General features: G+C 35.2%; 1 protein-coding gene across 3 annotated transcripts in view; it reads right to left on the bottom strand.

The window, feature by feature from the left end:
• Positions 1-19,694, bottom strand: part of KCNH7 (potassium voltage-gated channel subfamily H member 7) — a 220,056-nt gene that overhangs the window by 80,108 nt on the left and 120,254 nt on the right. For all 3 annotated transcript variants that reach the window (XM_027678733.1, XM_027678734.1, XM_027678735.1), the window contains exon 3: positions 6,300-6,455. In XM_027678733.1, the coding sequence (XP_027534534.1) occupies positions 6,300-6,455 (156 nt within the window). The remainder of the gene's footprint in view (positions 1-6,299; positions 6,456-19,694) is intronic.

Below are 19,694 nucleotides of genomic sequence, written 5' to 3'. Positions count from 1 at the left end.
AATCTGTAATTCAATTTAGCAAGTGCACAGATGTGTTAAGTTCTCTGTGCTAATTCTTATTATGAATAATAGAGAGACATGTCTCTCTCTTCCATCAGAGGATGAAGCAAAATTCACTACCTTTATACTTCCCTGAGGGTATGTATTATACTGTGGGATGACTTAGCAAAATCATTATCCTAGCCTTCAAGTTACCTCACAGAACCCCCATTTCAAATGTCCTGAAAGGAACAGATAGATGGGATACTGTTAAAAATATAGGACTGGAAGACCTGTCTGGTAGGCACAAGTCACCTCCAATGAAAGCTACTGAAAGCTGTGTCATTCTCTCTTTTTTGTTTGCAATCTCTTTAAGCAGAGATTATCTTTTTTACTGAATGTTTTTACAAGATATAGCACAATAGGTGTGACTGTAGCTGGCTGAGGCTGTAATGCAAACAGCTAATCCAGGGAGGCTTCCTTTCTAAGCTGAACCCCAATAGTAACCATAATGAGGAAACAGAAGTACAGCCACCCCACTTGTAATTCTCTAAGTAAAATTGTTTATCTCAATGGCTGTTCTGTTAATTTGGGCTGTTAGGTGTTTGTGGAGCACTGAAGGTGATAGTAGCAGAGATTCTATCTTTTACTGGTGATTGGTGTTTGGCCGTATTCCTTTGCTAAGAGGTAACACTGTTCCAGTTTAGCTAACATTTACTGTAATTTACCTTGGAGACAAATACGCATAATTGACACTGGGGTGTCAGAACTATGTAGCTGGTTGGCTAGATAGAAACCTTTGTCCTCCTCGACGCAATTTTTCTTGACTAGCCCTCACTTGAGATGAATTCGTTCCCAGTGGTGCAGCTAAAAATAAGACCTGGACAAATTATTCATTACATTTTGGGCAAAGTCAGGAGGTTACTATTACTTATATATGCCATGTTCTATGAGGCAAAATTGTATGCATCAAACAGTATTCAGTATTTCATGACAACGTTGTTGTCCTAAAATTTTTAGGAAGATGTTATATGCTATCTTTCACTAAGCTCCTATGCTTATTTATATAGGAATGTGCTCTGTACAGAGAAAAGCAAATAGCATTTTTTTGAGCTAGCTCTTCGACTGAAAGGAAGGCATGACTTAAATTTCAGTTGTGCTTGTTTTATTTGTAACATCAGCATATGCAGTGATCTCTGCTTCTGAGATGTAACTCCATTGCTATGACCAGGAGAGAGGTAAACTTGATGAAAAGCAAGCACCTCGAAGAAGGTGCTTGAAAGGTTTTCTGATTATGGTTTTAGCCTCTTCATTTTATTTGAACTTTATCCAAAAAGTACCCATTTATTGGATGCATAACGGATCCTCTCATTTTCTTTGCAGGAAGAAACACAAGAAATTATTTCAGGGTGTCTTTAATAGGCTTATAGATTTTGAAGCGATAAAATGATAAGACAATCCTCAAATATCCCTCTTCAGCAGAATGCAATTATACATTTAATCAAATAGCTTTCTGGGCTTTCTCGCATGAGGTAATGAATACTGTGTTTGGGAACCAGTATTAGCTTATATGCTGGTACTTCTAGTATGTTGCTAGTTCTCTAAATTGCTGTAAAAATTCCTCACAAAATAGTGGAGTGGATGAATATACTAGATTTGAACATTTGTTAGATTTGGGAATGAAATTGGACACTTAGGGTCCGTTTCCTCAACAGGTGATTTAAAAGCCATATTTGCACACAGAAGTTATAGCTTAACAGTTTATAATATAAACTGTTTAGTGAAGTCTGTAAAGCACACTGAATTATTCTGGTTAACAACTGTTACAAATAGACAAATTAAAATGATAATTTATTAGTGTTCACAGAGGATTTTTCGCTAACGTGGTATAAAATCACATCTCTTCTTAATTTAGTTCATTGTAGAAAGTCTACAAAAAGCTCTGTTTTTTTCTTTTACAGTGAGTCTAAAGGGAAGGAGTTATCTTTTACTAAAAGTATCTTGCCAAATACACATTATTTATGCATTATTTCAGTTCAAGTTGGCAAATGGTTAGAATCATGAAAATTCATGGGAATATTTTTTTATTGTTATAGTGACAACCAAGCAAATGTTGCTGTCTTATCAGATATAAGATAGAAGAGTCCAGGTTACAGGTTAGTAAAATCCATTTTTAGGGCTTATGTAGCTCAAAACTATCAATCTTAACTCTTCAATATGCTACACAAATATCCTTTCACTTACAAAGCAGGTATTTGTGTCTTCAAGCATTTCACAGATCAAGTGAGGTGAGGTGAAGTTATTAAGTGTTTTTATCTTTCAGTATAGATGTTAATTTCTAGAATTACGAAACATTTACATGATCTAACAAAAGGCAATGCAAAAAGAAAACAAACTTATTAGAAAAGACTTGATGTAACAATAAGTAGAATTCTCCTATCTGGAAATGAGACAAAATTTAGAAAGATTGGATGATGAATGGACATCTATAGCAGAAAATAGTTTTTTAAAGTCTCACTTTAACTGCACATTGTACAAATGTATTCTCACTAGAGGTTGTTACCCAGGCCTGGAATAAGTATGTACAGAAGAAACTTTCACATCTCTCTGAATATAAGGAAGGGACAGATGTAGTATTAAATAAACTTGATTAGAAGTTTAAACAAAAAGATATGACAAATATTTTGGGCTGTACCTTTTTACCCCCAAAGGAAAGAGTTATATATGAGCAAAGACTTCATTTGTTTTACTAATGAACTGGCATATATTGGAAAATAGAATTGTTGCAAACTACAAAAGCAATGAAACAGAAAGGAGTGAAAAAAGAGTTGTCTGTGATTTGGTAGTTCTTTACAGACTTAGTGCATGCTGCTATCTTCCAAAATTTCTCTATTTGATTATACACTGTTCTGACTGCCATTGAGAACTGGTGATAAATTCTTGCAAGAAAGAATAAAGGGAAGAGAAGGATCAGCTAAAAGGACTTCTACGCTGCTGTTGTGAAGCCACTATCTTCACTTTTCACACTACTGCCTATCCATCCCCTTGCTGCATATAAGATAGGAGCTCTTGAGTACCGGATTAGAATGAATTCTATTTATACTCAAACATGGTCATCAAAATCCTGACAATATACCTTTTTTTAATAATCTGCCAAGCCCAATGCTGAATCAGAACCTAATTGTGTTAGCTATCATCATGGCATGTAACCAAATTCAGAATCCTTGTCCTAGAGAGCTTACAAAGGCTCTTTAAAATATCAGTAATCATCTGGTAGATTTTTAATTTTCTTCCTATTCAGAGCTAAATGCAGTTTCTGAGCTCAACCTAGCAAGTGTCAGTTGCCTTCCATAGGTATTTAATTTTTTCAAAGGGCCCTTTAACAGACTGGAATCTGTCTTTTCTCCACAGCATGAACTGCTTTTTTCTTACTTTGTATTAGAGCCCTGTGGTAGGCAGTAGTGTTCAAAACTGTTGGCTGCAACTTGTGGGATAGATGCTTATAGAAAAAAGGAAAGGTTTTTCAAAGCTATACTTGATACTTTTTATATCAACTCTTGATAAATCAATTAGAGGAAGAGTGGTAGTATGGAAGAGTTATCTTGTTTTCTAGGGTCAGGAAAATAACTGCAATCTATTTGTTTCCTAATCACTTTTAGTTCTCTCCTGCAACCTGACTCAGTCATTTTTATTTGCTCTCATGTTGAAAAGGCATTCTAATATGAGAAAACTCAATTTAAGGAGCTCTGGAAAGAAATCTCTCATGATCTGTGTGCTTCTGGGTAGTAGATGTTAATGTAATCTGAAATCTTTTGTCTTTTGTCATTAGCCATTGCTTATCTTGGTTGTTTGTCAGAGATGTATTGCACTTGTTATGTGTCTGGTTCCCTCTCTATTTACGTTCTTTAAATTGGTTGCTGGATTTGAAGGGATTTTTTTCATCGCTGCCTTTTTTTTTTTTCTGAACCAATACCCATTACTGTTCATTTTGTGTGATCCAGTGAAAAGAGATCACCTGCTTTACCTGTTCTAAACAGAGTAAGATAATAAAAAACTAACTGCCTCTGGGAGAATCTGCCGTTTGCCTTTCTTATCATGGGAACATAACTTAAAAAATATGTTTTTACTGGTAAACCATCCACCTTTTTTTGCCTTCTTTTCTAGCTTATTGGTTTCTCTCTGCCTTTTCTAGATTTCAAGCTTTTGTTTGTCTGTTTTAATTTAAAATGATCATTGGACTATACAAAACATCTTGCAGTTATTTCAGGATGTTTTGCATAGTTTGGCCTCTTTCTTGAGAAATGTCCCTGCCGGGAGGAATTTTTGGCTATGTAGCTTATTTTGTATCACCATTCTTCCCATCCTGCCCACATAACAGTCTGCTCTGAAACCATAAGCAACTAGGTGGAAATAGGAGCAACCATGTGCCTGCTCTAGTTTCTGCCAGTTTCTGGCATCTGGCTGTCCCCACTAGCTGGAAAATGGTTTGTCACCTTTCTTTGCCCCCTTTTGAACCTTGATGTTTCTCCATTATGTACTGAGCTTGGAGGCCCACCTATTCATTTTTCAAGAACTTTCAGCAAGGAAATCCCTCGCGTATGTCAGGTGTAAATACTGTAAAACAAGAAAAGGATGTTTTGACAAAGTGGAGTTTTTTTCGTATTCCCTCTTTAGCTTTTTACTTTAAAATACACCAAGTGATAACACTTGAAAATGTACAGTGATATGTCACAGATAGCAGAACAAAATGCTCTTTTTCAAGACATGAGGCTCTGGCTTTTTTTCCCTCAACTAGTATTTTACCTTCTATTTTGTCAACACAACCACATTAAGCACAGACAAGTTGAACAATTTTATTTATGTTATAAAATTACTTTTTAAATTGAGGAAGTAAGATGTTCCAAATTCACAAAATCATAGCATACTAAAATAAAAACAGAATATAAGGAGGTTTACTTGATGTACTTTTTATAATTTTTCTTCTGATGCAATTTCATTATTTTTCACGATACCCCTTAATGGGATTTTAACCATATCATTACTAGAAAAAATGTTTTTTTGATATCTCCAGTAAAAAGCCAACTGCTGTATTGATTATTAAAAAAAACCTGCTGTAAAAAAAAATAAGAAAAGGAAGTATAAAAAAACAATATTTTAAATATGTATCTTAAAGAATATTTACAAGGGCTTTAAAAAAATGTGATATTTTTTGCAGACTGCAATCTTCCAGTCATGGGAATTTTCTTTGCCACAGTTTAATATCAACTGTCATTGTAGGGTTATTCAGGTACTGTGTAGTGCTTACATCAGGAAAGTTTTCCCCTTGCTTCTCACAGCGAAGATTGTACCAGTCTTTGTTTCCTATCTAGAAAAAGCTGAAGTGTTGATTTAACAATCAAAATACTCAGATTCCAGGTCCCTTTATCGTACTAGCATTAAAGATTATCTCACTGTGAAAAGGTATTTTCCAACTGGTGCTGAGCCAGCCAGGGGTAAGTGTTAATGCTCACTATTAGAGCATGCTGTGCTTTACTAAGAGCTTGTACAAATGGGATGAGTTCTGGGAAATCTTGTAGTAAGAGCAGATTATGTGAGTGCAGATGCAAAGCAGAAGGATCATGTGCTGTTGCTGCACAGAGTGAAGGTCACCAAAAGAACACACATTCTGCAGATAGTGGGACAGAAAGCTGCACAGTGTAGCTGTATGAGAAGTGGAATTTTATGTTGAGTATTCTAATTTTGACAATACTTACATTCCAGAGTGGAATGAAAACAAAAGCATTTCCTATATATTCTTCAAGTCAATAGTTCAATTTGATAAAACCAGGATGTTTAGTTACGTTTTAACTGTTTTTTGTTTTTCTTTTAAGGTTTTATATTTTCTAGTCTAATTTAATGACATTTCAGCAATTATTAATCAAACCACCATTATATTTTACTGGGAAAGTAAAATAATAATATTCAATTTTGAGTAGGCTAAGATGAAATATTTGGGCTATGTCATAATGCTTTTCATCAGTTTTCCATTCATAATTGACTTTTGTCAATAGTAATGTACTTATCTGAAATGTTTCAGCTTGAATGAATTTATACGTCCTAGCACTACTCACAAGATCCATGCTGTTAGTACTACAAAAGATCTGCTAGATTATTTTACCAACCTATTGCAGTAGGTTTGCTACATTTAACTTGCTGTTTTGGATTTCGTTTGAAGTGAGTCAGTCAATGAAATTGCATCCTTTGGTAACCCTATTGTCCATGTTAATTACTTTCCCAGATAAGAGTAGAGGTAAGCAGAGAACTTTTAATAAGTAACTTACGATTTACAAGTTTAGATGGTAATATAGGCTTGGACTTCTCAGGAGATGCCACATTCTCTTCATCTGTTACATACTCAAAGTTAATAATAAACATCATTGCTACTCCTTCTTGATTTTTCACTGGAATTATGTGGGTGTTGCAAATGAAAGTAGATCCTGCAGATGGATTAAAAAGAAAAAAAAAGGAAGAAATACATAAATGAAAGGAAACTTCATTTTTTTTTCACTGCAGTAATTCTAGTTACACCAAAAGACAGTGAAGAATATTTCTTTGAATTTAATAATTGAACACCAAATATAATATTCTTTAATTTAACGAAGAATTTTTTCATAAAAAGAAATACCACTGTTGATAATTTATTGGAGCCTTATCTTTTCTAAAATGTTTCTCCTTTGAAATGTCAATTTTACTTTTTGGGTTTTTGTTCACTGGAAGTGCCTTTATAGACACACTTGCAATATGGAGACATTTAACACCAAAAGTAGCAATGTGAACACTGTTCCAAGCACAATACTTGTGAAGAAAGCAGAACCTGATTCTTCTAAATGTCAAACGTTTTTCAGGCTTTTGGTTCTATTACACAGGATGAGTCATGCATTAAGTATTTATGGATGTAAATATACCACTCTTCTTGTTTTAGCTCTTGATCTTTTGGGGGTTGTAAAATGATAAGGTTTGTGTTAAAAATGATATTTGTTATCTGATCCTATGGGGTTTTATACTCCATCACAAAATTCTTCTAAACTGTGCTAATAATTTTCAATAATTTTCAGAAGTATTTGATTTAACTGTTATACACACTTTTAAGTATGAATTTAAGAATACCCTAGTTTTCACATATATGGAGCACACTCAGCTTATGCTGAAACTAACAGAGGGTAAAATTTTTCAATACCTCCGGTGCTCAGGGTGTTCTTGTGTAAAAGCCTAATTACAAATGTAAAGGATTCTTCATGTTAATTCTTCCGCTACAACTTCAAGAGTTTCATTTGACAAGGTCATTAGTTTTTATTTAATTCCTTCTATTAATGTTACAGAACATAGTGGTTCCAAAAACAATGTTATCGCTGTAAGCAATACAATATGGGCTAAAAGCTTCATGCAAACACAACTGTGAGATGGTGTCTTTCCACGTTAACTAGGTGCTAGTTTAGTGTACATCATCTGCAGTTCATGCACTCAAATGCAGTAATCACTGAAACTTGACAGGCTGTGCAATTTGACAAAAACAGACCCTGATCTGGGTTGCACAAGAATAAGGAGAATAGGGAGAATAAGGAGAGACATAGGAAGATTTATATCACTATAACCAAGACCAGATTCTGACTCCTTATATTTAATGTAGTACTTGCTATAATGTGGTATACGTGGCAATTTGAGTTGTGTATAAAATTGACATGCTGGCCTTTCAAGTTTTGCAGCTGTACCTTCCAACCATTTAATAAAACAGTTAAGCTGTGGCACTTGCCACTGTTTCCATGGTTACAAGCTCAAAGTCTTTAGTAAACAGAAAATAAGCAATTTAAGACTGTTCCATTAGAGCTAAAAATAGAAGTGCTGCAGGCCAACCATTGTAACATAGACTTGTTAAACAGAGGCTCTGAAGAGTATTTAGAATAATCTTTGTGGGTTTGGCTAACTAATACTAATACATATTTAGTTTAAACAGTCAAAATTACATTTATTGATATGCTTGGAAGGAATTTATATAGACTATGTTTTGACATGCAGGTTTACAGGCTGAGCGGATATACCCAATATCTGGGAATGAGGCTGGGCTGAGGTACGCATGGCTTTGAAGAAAACTGAACTTCAGTAGGTCAAATGGCTATCAGTTTTTGAAAAGGAGGATGATGAGGAGTCTCAGACTCCTTTAAAAACTATCCTGCTTTTGAAGGCAAGGATGTTTCAGCTTTTGAAATGCTTCCCACAGTGCTAATAACACTATCTCCCATTTATGTAGAACATTCCACCCTCAAGTATTTACAAACCTCATTTGCACTGGAGCTAGGGATTCACATCTCAGGGGAGATGCAGAAGCTGTTTAACAGTCCACAGCTTAAGAACATGGCAAAAAGAGCTAGGGTTAAAACTTTAAACTGTATGTAAAAATATTCGGGGAATAAAAAATGGGAAAGGTTCATCTGGTTCCCTTGAAGACAAAATGCACCACAGGCTACTAAGTCCACTGTAGTTCATTAGTCTGAAGTTTTTCCAAGAAACCTGGGCTTTTTAAGAGGCAGAGAATATGTACTTTGTGTGCATGACTGTAAGTGGAATCCTGTCCTGTAACAACAGTTACAGTCACTGTCAGTGTTTGTCTTTAGCACAGAAGCTGTTATCTGCTATGCACTTATCAGTATCTATCTCTATTAAAATGACAATAAAGAAATAAAAAATTCAAAACAGCAAGGAATATTCTAGTGTGATTGAAAATGAAGAAAGAATATTGGCAAATTCAAAAAGCTTTGACTTGTAGAGGTGATGGCAATAAAGAAATAAAAAGAAGTAGATTGTTTATAAACAATCTTATTCAGTATTTGCACTCTGGCATCCTATTGCTCTTCATTGCACTCAGCATATTTTCCCTGTTTTGTCTCTATACTGAATATTTTGAAAGTAAGAAGTGCTTCTGATGAGCAATAAAAATGGTAATGAAGTTTTTGACATTTGCATTTCTCATCTAACAGCACAGGACAAGTGGATGATTTAATCAGAACAATTAAGAAAATTATATCTTTGTAATTAATAGATTAAATATCCAGCAATATATTAGGATTTTCTCAAGATTACCACTGAGGAGTAACCATGAAATATACCTGTTTTGCTCTCTCGTTATAATGGTTGGAGGTGATAGAGGAAAAGCTGGGTATTTTCTTGTCAGCTTGAATTCCATGGATATAAGGACTTGTTTCCTTTTATTTAGGCCATTGTTAAGCCGACTGCTTCATCTAATTAAATTAGTGGCAAAATATCCACATGGAAAGAACAGATTTCACTCCCCTATTTGCTGTGTGGTTATGTATTCAACAGTATGATTTCACAAGACCAGACAGACTGGTGTGAAAGAAATAACTGTCAAAATGTATACATAAGTGACAATAAATATTTAAGAAATAAAGATTTAGGGCATATTAGGGTTATATAAGGATATATTACACCATTTGTGCAATTCTGATGAAGGAAAGCCTATCTAAATATCTGTCTGCACAGTGTTTAAAGTTGACTTGCTTCAGGAGTACAAAGCAGGCACATAAAACCAATTAATCTGGTTCATAAAAGCTATTTAGACTTCCAGTGATTTTCTATAGAAGATTTTGGGACAGATTTTTATCAGACTGCATCTTCTAGATACAACTGCATTCCTTTATTTGAATTGTAAAAGCTCCATTTATAAGCAATTTGGAGAGGACAATACAATTAATACAACATTGAAGGCATTCCAAATTCTTATATGAAAAACTTCGACAAGCAAACTTTGAAAAATGACACATCCCAAACAACTATTTTGATTCAACCTTCCTAGGAAGAAAATCTTCACAGGCCATTACATATGCCAAGTTGAAAGGATCTCTGAAAAACGAGACATTGGCATTTAGGTAATTGTCTTAATTCTGCAGAAGTCCTGTGTTTCACACAGCAGGGACCCTTCCAAATCCATCATGGTTCTACAGGATGGTTCTGCAATCCTCTTGCCCTGAATGGGTTTGACAGTTGCTATCTGCATTTCACCATTAAAAAATTCAGACTCCTGCACTCAGTACAAATTTGAGGACAGGCTTCATAGGGCTAAGACTAGTTCCAACATAGTTTGGAACCAATCTTGGCTCCCTGTGCCAAAGCATTTATGACTTCTCAGATATTTTTTGTTGCAAGAGCTGCTATAGACAACTAAGACAATAGAAAGAAAAATATTGGACATGTCCTCTGTGTGCATATATAAATTTTTGGGCAGTGACCTCATACAAGGGTTTTCTAGGATTGTGATAATTTTTTATTTCCATGATCTACAAGTAGTCCACTGTAGGTGGCTGTACAAGCCATAGCCGCTTCTGCTCATTTAAAATTGAAGGTGACAAAGAATAAATCAAAACAGAACAAAAGAAGAGCCAACAACAACTTGCCTATGAGAACAAGACCAAAGACTAAAAAATGGGAAGCAGAGATACTGTACATTTCCAGATCTATGCAATCTTGCTTGCTGTTTGAAGACATCTCTTAATGAGATGCTTCTGCAAGATTTTATGATAATACAGGGACAAGAGAAGGAAGCTGGGCATTCTTTGCACTTTTATTAAATAATCAGTATTTTTAATTTTGGAAAGAGCTACTCTCTACTTCCCTTCACATTTTGTCATCAAAACAAGTGCTAAAAATGCCTTCTCTCAGAGGCACAAACTTAGAACTATCAATTATAGTAGAAGTACAACTGAATGTATTTCATATTCAATTGTGTGCTAAGCTTAGTCTTAATTCTACTGCCATTTTACTGAAAAGGCAGACAGAAAAGTCTGCATAGTTCCCATTTTCTTAGTAATAAGGTGAAATATCATTTTCATAGTTTCATTTTTGATTAGTTACTGTGACATTATTAGAGTCTGATCACTGTTATACTAAGTAGAAATTTAATATTCCTCTGTTATGGAAAAGTTGACTTCCATAAATACAAAGAACATAACAAATGACATTTGGTATCTTGTGTCCATGTTTATAGCCTTAGTCATCCTTTCATCATAGCATGGCTTATGGGGATTGCCCAATGTTAATAAGAACTTCCCTGGGAAAAGAAAATAGATCTAATGAGAGGGAGAACTAATGTGGAAGATCAGAAGACCTTCTCTGGCTGTGCCTGTCCATCATGGAGTCTTCATCTTTGGGATGAAAAGCCAAAGCATGACTTTCTACTAACTCCTTAACTTCCCAAATCCAATATTCTCTTCCTTCCTTCCTCCCTTCCTTCCTAGTAGCCAAAAAAAAGCATCACTTTCTACTTCTTTCAGCATGAGGCAGGTCTTGGAAAGTTGTTTCCTCTGTTTATTCAGGTGCAAGGTAGTACCTGTCCAGGCAGAAATTAAAGGGAATTTAATTAAATGAAACATATGTGCTGGTCTTGGGAAGAGAAAGACTGTCCTGCTTTCTGTGGACATTCAGGAAGGCTGGGGCTGTGGGCTTTAGGCTGTCTGTTGTACACTGTTGCTAAGACTTCTGTATTCTTGAAATGCCCTAAGGATAAGCAGAATATCCATACTTGATACAGCTTCATGTGTGATCTGGAAATGTGACCTTATTCCCTGTTGTTCCATAGCTACTTTCAGCCAAACTTTAAAAAAAGAAATGGAAGTAAGCTAAAACTTTTTTTCTATGTATTGTCAAGATTCTGGTAACAAACAGGTTTAAAACCTTGTTTTAGCAAACAAATGCTTTCATCAAGCCGTGAATGGTGCAAAAGAATGACACTTGAAAATGACTGGTGGTAATTTAATAATAAAGAAAAGCATCTTCTGTTCTTGAAAGGTTATAGACAAAAAAAGGAAATTGGAAGAAAAACAGTACCCAGGGAATATTTGCTTTGCCTTGTGTGGTTTCTGTGACTTATCACTGAAGAAAGTCCTTTCATTTATGCTTAAAATTCAGAAGCCTATTTACCTCTGCTTTGAGGTCCACTCTAAGCAAACAGTGTATTAGTTGAGGTTTAGTTGGCATTTAGGGACAATTGCACTGGGGATGTGTAATGAATATTCAAGTAAACCAGTTTGTCAAATAATGAAGCATGATGTGTATTGTGATGTGAGGACTCAACATGACCAATCAAAGGATGAAAATCTATTCTTTGCACTTCTATTCAAGCACATGCCAGGAACAATGCAGTATGTCAAAAAGAATATTGTTTTCAGTCTACTTACTGCAAAGGTTTGCTTTCTTTCTCAAATCATAATAAGAACTCTATCCCTGTATTGCTATATTGAAAATAGTCATGCAGAATTTCACATGATATTATGTTAAAGGGCTCCAAATACCTTTGCAAACCCATTTTTGTGTCAATTAAAACTGTTAACTAACAGATTTTCAGAGCTTGTTCTTACTGTTTATACAATAAAAATTAGTTCAAGAATGACTGAATCTGCCCTGAGAATATTTCCCAGCCCTTCATGCTGTATAAACAGATCACTGGAGACAGATACCACGTAACTACTTGCTCAACTCAGTATCAACACCATGAAAGAAATATCAGACATATACTTCTGCTTTGTTTTACCTGCAGCTCTTTCCTTCTGTCATTTATTCAGATCTTTGAAGACATCTGATTTGTAAAAAAACTATTTAAATTTTGCCAAAACTTTGTCTCTAAAGGAAAGGATAACCCTTGGATGTTCCTTTCCTCCTCATCCCACATTTGTTGTGTAACTGCACACATGAAGAATAGGAGGAAACTTGACGCTAAGACTAAAGATGATTATCTTTGTAGCCATAAAGAGCATCTATTCCAGGAATCCCAGGCTGCATTGCAAGTCTTGCCTGTTGCTGCCCCTTGAAGTGTACGGGTAAAATTTTACTTTCTTCAAAAATGTTAGGACTGAGGCATAAAAAGAAGTGTTTTAACCAAAGCAGCATCAAAAATGAATGAAGAAATTAAGGATAACACAAAGAAACTCTTGATCCCATTTTCACAATTGAATTAGCAGATAACAGACCAGCAGTATTAAAATGTGCCTTGTATATTTCCACAGAGAACTTTGGGCAATGGGTTGTACAATTCTCTTTATCTTTTCCTGTATCTTCTATGTCTTTGTGTCACTATTTTCCAATTCCATCTGACTGAAAATGAGCTACCTTGAGTGGCAAGGATGAGGAATTCACAAGCTTCCTATTAAACATGCTGCAGATGTATCTGTGTAACTGTCTCTTCTAAAAGATTCACTGCAGAGAACAACTAAAAATAGATGGCAGGTTGAAATGCATTATATCCCTTTTCAGTTGAATAGCTATTTTTAAGGAGGATGGGTAGAAACAAGAAGAGTATATTTGGCTGATATTTATTAGGGAGCTTACACTGATTAAATGAAACTTACTTCCTTTGACATTTTACTCCACCCTCTTTAGCAAGTAGATATTCATTCTGTCACTGAAATGGTTGTTGATACTAAGATTTGATTTATAGGACCCTTTAGACGTTGTAAGGTATTAACTTACACTGTTGAGAGGTGAGGGAAGAATTTTTGTACTAACAAACTAAGGAAAAAATTACCCTCTGGAGCCTGTGGACAAGTTCTTTACTGGACTGGTGTATATGAATATCTCATTTGCTCTCCCTTTAATACCATTTATAAAATAATTAAATTGGTAGATAAATACTGTTCAACTGCTCACTCCAGCATTTCTTATGCAACTGAGTTGATACAATTATTGCTAGCCTCCTAAGTACAATATCTACACCTACACTGTTAGGCTATGGTGACTAATTGTAATGCTGACAGCATTTTTTATAGAGGACAGTTTCTTAATGCTTTGTTGTTTAAGCATATATAAGCATGTACAGAGGATGTAGAGCAATTAAATATTTGGCAAAGAGAGAAAAATGAAATGAAAAATAAACAAACAGTGATGATGTGTGTCTGTAAAGAAGAGACCAATAAATGACCATAGAATGAAAAATGGTGAAAACTGTATATGGAAGGGTAAAGCCTTATTTAGGTTCCAGGCTGCATGTAGAATCATTTTATTGAAACCACAGCTGGCCCAGAAATTGCACGATAGGCTTTTTTCTTTCTGTCTCAGCTCACCTTAAAACTACGCTTGAATTTTGTAGAAGGGGGTTTATCTAGAGTACAGACTGAAGGCAGGAGGCCCAATTCCTACAGTCAGTCTTGAACACTCTCTAGCTGATCATTCTCAGAGATACACTCTTGCACATGCATAGTGGGCTGAAAGCTGGGTCTGAAATTGTTTTCTATATGGGTTCTTATTACTGGCACTTTGTTAAGCTGGTACGTTCAAAAGTGGGTGTTACTTGGAATCATTTAGACCCAAAACTTAGTCTAAAATTTCTGTTACACGTTGCCTGTTTCTTCAGAGGTGTATAGCAAATAGTGTTGCTTCTGAAAAGCAATGTCTCTGACATGTTTATAAGAATATTCCTGACTCTGCAAACTCAGTTAAGCATCTTGTGCCCTGTTTCTTGCACCTATGTAAAGTTGCTAAGCAGTCAGATATGGAAGGTAAGGGGAAATTGCACAGAAGGCTACATCTATGAAAAGAAATTATTGTTAGACCTGTAAACTCTTTGCAAAATAATTGTTGAATAGCTGAAGAGGATTTTTTATGCTTTTGTGTTATGCATGTTACAGACTGTACGAATGAAGCAAGTCCAATGCTTCTTATCTTGTTTTCTTAGCATGAACACTTGTTTTATGGACACTTGCAGTATAGTTATAATGAATGCAGGATATACTACACTTGATGAATTTCAAAACTCAACCTTTTATCAGGGAAATGTTGCAAATAACAGTGCTATTTTAGAAAGAGAGAAAATGAAATATTTCACTTAGACATTTTCAAAATTAATTTTTTGTTATTTTTAAAGGACAATATCAAGATTTTTTCTACATTGCACACTACATTCCTGTGAGAAAAAAATAGTATTTCAAAATGCTCATTTTACTGAAAACACATAAAAAAGTAATTTTTCAGGATTAACAGTGAAGTGTAAATCCACTGTTTCCTCAGCTGCACTTGAACTGTGGACATTTTTAAAGAAGAGTTTTTTGTTAGGTAATAAAATGTGAATATACTTGACTAGAGTTTTGTCTATTAACAAAAGAAAATCCAGAATGTAATGTCATAAAACATAGAGTATTCCAATATGTGACTAATAAAAAATTACCAATGCCCAATGTCATGGGATATAAATCAGTACCACATGAGAAGGGTCAGTGATGAAAGATCAAATTCTTTCCTGAATTTGAAGAGGTGGGTGAAAAAAAGTTATAACTTTGCCCAATTAATAATAATGAAGCATTATGTTTTCAGTTGTATCAACAGGCATTTACATATTAGTTTAAGTAATTTTTCAATTATTTTTCAGTTTTTCTCAAGACAGAAAATTTTTAATAAAGGAAGGTCATCGAAGTAGGAATTGCATTAATTCAGTGAAATTATGTGCGATTAGAATAGTTTGAAAACAACTGGATTTCATTGTGAAAATACTTCAGCTATTTTCATTCATATTTTCACTAAGCTTATTTAAAGCATTGCACTGAACAAATACCAGATGTATAGCTCAAGGTGAAAAACAATGGTAAGAAAATTTTTCTCTCACATTTTTTAGCAGAAAAATAAAGAACTACAGAACCTTCATGTCTGCTTACAAACATTGTTATGATTTTAAAGTTAAATATACCTTAAACACAAATCTTTAAAAACCAACTAGCTGAGAATTAATGGTTTTAACTTCTTAGTTTTTAGGCATTTGGCCAAGAGTTAGCAAGTATTTAATTACGTCTGTTAAAACTGTAGATGCCTTTTTTCTTTATTTTTTCCCCTCAATCTTTCTTTCTTTCCATCTCTCTAGTTCTCTTTTTCCTCCAAGATATTCTCTTCTAAACCCTCATTAGAAGCTATGCACCTCTGGGCATTCAGCTGAGAAATGTCTTATTATGTTCATGAGAAAAGGGATCTCAGGCTTATTGAATATTGCCCATCTTGCAGAAAATGTGCAGATTAAGACTTTTTTGGCAAAAGTAACCTCATTTATTTCCCCAAATTAAACTACATAAACTATTTTAAGAACTAACTGAATAATCTTACAAAGCAGAATGGAACAAAAAAAAAGGAGAAAAAAAAAGGGGGAAAAATGAAGACAGAACTCCATTTCAGTATTTTGTTTCATTTTGTTCATTTGTCCAGAATACACTGTGACGTAAAAAAGTGATCCAGATTCTGTTGGCACTTACACTGTGCCATTTCAGGGAGATTAAGGTTTGGGGTTTTTTGTGATGTAGTTCTCAATAGATACCAGAAAGAAGGCAGCAATAAATGGCCATACAGTATGAAGGGTGATATAGAAAAACAGATCAACAGCAGGTTCCCTGAGGCAAAAGAGAAATGCTGTCATTTCTGCAAATTTTCACAAGTGCAATGTGCATTCAGTTCCATTGGCCAAGTGGAAGGAGTACCACTTTCTATATATAGATGCCTTTTCCATGGAAATCATACCCTTGGAAAATCACACTCATGGAAACATACCCTTCTTGATACTTTATAAGTGATTTGATCATGAGTAGCTTGAAATACACAAATGCCAAACTTGTAGAAAAGAAAAAAATTAAGAGTCATCAGAGTCCAATGTAAAGTCATTTTGTGCATTATAGTACTTAACCGTAACCAGCAAAATGTCTCTAAAGGGGGAGAACAGCCAGACAGAAAATGAGAGATTCTTGTTGTATGAAGTAGCCATCATAAGGTCCTGGTAACAGAGACAATGATCTGGAAACCCTCAATAGTGAGAAAGTCAATGCTGAAAGCTGATGGGAGTGTTCAAGCTACTGGGATTGTAAAATAAGCAGACGTAACCTCCCAGGAAAAGCAAAGTAGTGGCATTTGGGAGTTCTTGGTAGCACGAAATCATACGATTTTGAATGCATGTAAATAAATGTGGTGGAAGAGCTATGTACTGAAAGTTTGTGGAAAACACCAGTAAAATATTAAATTTTTGTAAAAAGAAAAAACCTGTTTCCTAGTGAAAAGTCTTCATGACCAAAATAATGTATTTTTAACTTAAGCTCTCATTAGAACTAATAAATATGAATAACTTACTGGACTAGAAGTTCATGACTGCCCTAGGGGTAGTTTTCATGACCTGATTGCAATTAGCATAGACAAAGAACATTCCCAAGCAGTAAAATAGTGGTTCTTCTACATGGGTAATTTTCTATGGTTGAGAAAAATGTAAGCAGAAATAATTGGGAAGAGAAGTCAGACAAATATATGAATGAAAAATTGGAATTCTTAATGAGAATTAAATAAGTAATGAGTAACAATTCAAAGGTTCTTAAAATCTTAGCTGCAAATCCATCTGCATTGAATGCAAAAGTAAGTGTGATAAATACAAATTAAAGGCCATGTAGTGAATGGAGAATGGAGAAAGTAAATACACATCCATGCAAACTGAGAGGTACGAAATATCTCAAGTGGATAGAGGAATGTGACAACTAAGGAGTCTAATGAGAGTAAGTGGGTACATTAAGCAAAAAATAACTCCAAAAATAGAAAGAAATTCTTTACTGGGAGAGTGGTGAGGTGTTGGAATAGGTTTCCCAGAGAAGTTGTGGATGCCCCATCCATTGGAGTGTTAAAGGTCAGACTGGATGGGGCTCTGAGCAACCTGGTCTATTGGAAGGTGTCCCTGCCCATGTCAGGGGGGTTGGAACTAGGTGATATTTAAGGCTCATGCCAACTCAAGCCTTTCTACAACTCTATGACTGTACCAGCATTTATAAAAGGAATCTAGTGGTTGAAATGATTGTATGGCTGTGAGCCTGACATCAGTTGTAAGCAAAACAAGGAAACCTGTGATGTTAGATTAATTTAGTAGCGAATACCTGACAGGAATATAATTAAGTCCCTCAGTGTGGTAACACAGATGTTATTAATGCACAAGAAATCTCATTTGATGATTATATTCTTTGTATAAAAAAACAGTCAAGCAGTCATTACATGCATATGCTTTCATAAGGTATTCTACTGATTGCTATACAATATTCCAATAAAGTAATAGCACTATACTTATGAAAAGCTCATTACATGGTTTATAAATTGACTGAGAGCTTCCAAAAAGTCATTAGCAGAGGATGACAATTCAGTGCCAGTTTCTAATGAAAGTCCACAGAAATGACCACAATAGCACTAATTTGCTTTGAAAAGATCTGAAGAAAATATAAAATCACTTCTATGAAATGCATGGATGCTTCATAAACTAGTTGTGAGGTGGCTAATGATATGCTAATGAGTCAAAATAGAAGCATTTGAATTATTCTGTAATTGGGACATTAAATGCAAACAAATGCATTATGAAATGGTAAATTTAGTCAGACAGTTTTAGAACCAGGGCATGCAGGATGAAATGAAAAAAATTATAGCCGTATCCTGGGATGTACTGTCTCACAAAAGAAATAAAAGGATAATATGTAAGAATGATGAGCATAGCCTGTATAAAGAAGTAGATTAAGAAGTCAACCTTTCCCTATGTATATAGCACTGGGGGGACTAAAACTGGATTACTGCATATATTTTCTGGCATCTGAATTCTTAAAGTACATTGAAAAATTGGAGGGGGCATAAAAATGAACAGAGGAATAGCATTCTTCAGAATGGTCTGAATCTTAAAGATGTTAATCTTTGTTGTTTAGTGAAAAGTGGTCTGAGAAGTGACTTGCATTGCAATCAGTAACTTCATGGAAGGAGTGCTGAATACTAAGGAGCTGTTGACTCTAGCAGAAAGAGCCTAAACATCTGAAAGCTGAAAGGAGATAATTCAAGTTGTATCCTCTGGAATGAACCATCAGAGGAAGCAGTGATTCTCCCTCTCTTTATGTTTTTAAATCAAGACTGGAAGAAACAGAAAAGTCCTTTTAATCAACAAAACCTATGCACTATTCATCTTCAGAAAGTTCTAATGCTTCTTCTGAAAAATCTCATTTCAGTTGAAGGAGGAAACCTCTGCTTCCTGTCCCAACTTTTCTCTGAATACACAGTGCCCCATAAACCAAGATGCTGCCTCTACTCTCCCCGTACTTGGGATTAAAATTTCATGTGCTCTCCTTAGTAAATTAGTAGAATTTCAAAAGCTGTTCATGATTTAGTCAGATTTTGATGTTCTGACCTTAGTAAGAAGTGGGATCCCAGTGGAAGCAAGGCCAGGTGACATAGGAAGAATACAGAGATGCTGCTTGCCACTGTAGGGAGAAAATTCACGTGGCCAAAGCTCGACTGAAGTTGAAGCTGCCACAAATGTAGGGGACAACAAAAAAGGTTTTTTTCAAATACATTAATGGCAATAGGCAATATAGCAATATCATTGACCCATTACAGGATGAGGATGGTCACCTCCCAAACAGGGACGGAGACAGGGCAGAGGTGTTTAATGCTTTCTTTGCCTCTGTCTTCAACACGGATGATGGACCAAGGAGGTCTAAGTGCCCTGAGCTGGAGGACCATGACTGTGAGAATGTTCAACTCCCAGTTGACTCTGAACTTGTGCGGGATTTGCTGCTCCACCTTGATACCTACAAATCTATGGGTCCTGATGGGATTCATCCCAGAATCAAACCAAAGAGCTGGCTGATGTCATCGCAAAACCTCTCTTGATTTTTGAACAGACTTGAGAATCTGGAGAGGTG

Source organism: Neopelma chrysocephalum, unplaced genomic scaffold (assembly GCF_003984885.1).
Source record: "Neopelma chrysocephalum unplaced genomic scaffold, ASM398488v2 Primary Assembly neopelma1_44, whole genome shotgun sequence".
Lineage (NCBI taxonomy): Eukaryota > Metazoa > Chordata > Aves > Passeriformes > Pipridae > Neopelma > Neopelma chrysocephalum.
The sequence above is the reverse complement of the archived record's forward strand: the minus strand, read 5'-3'. Positions and strand labels throughout refer to the sequence as shown.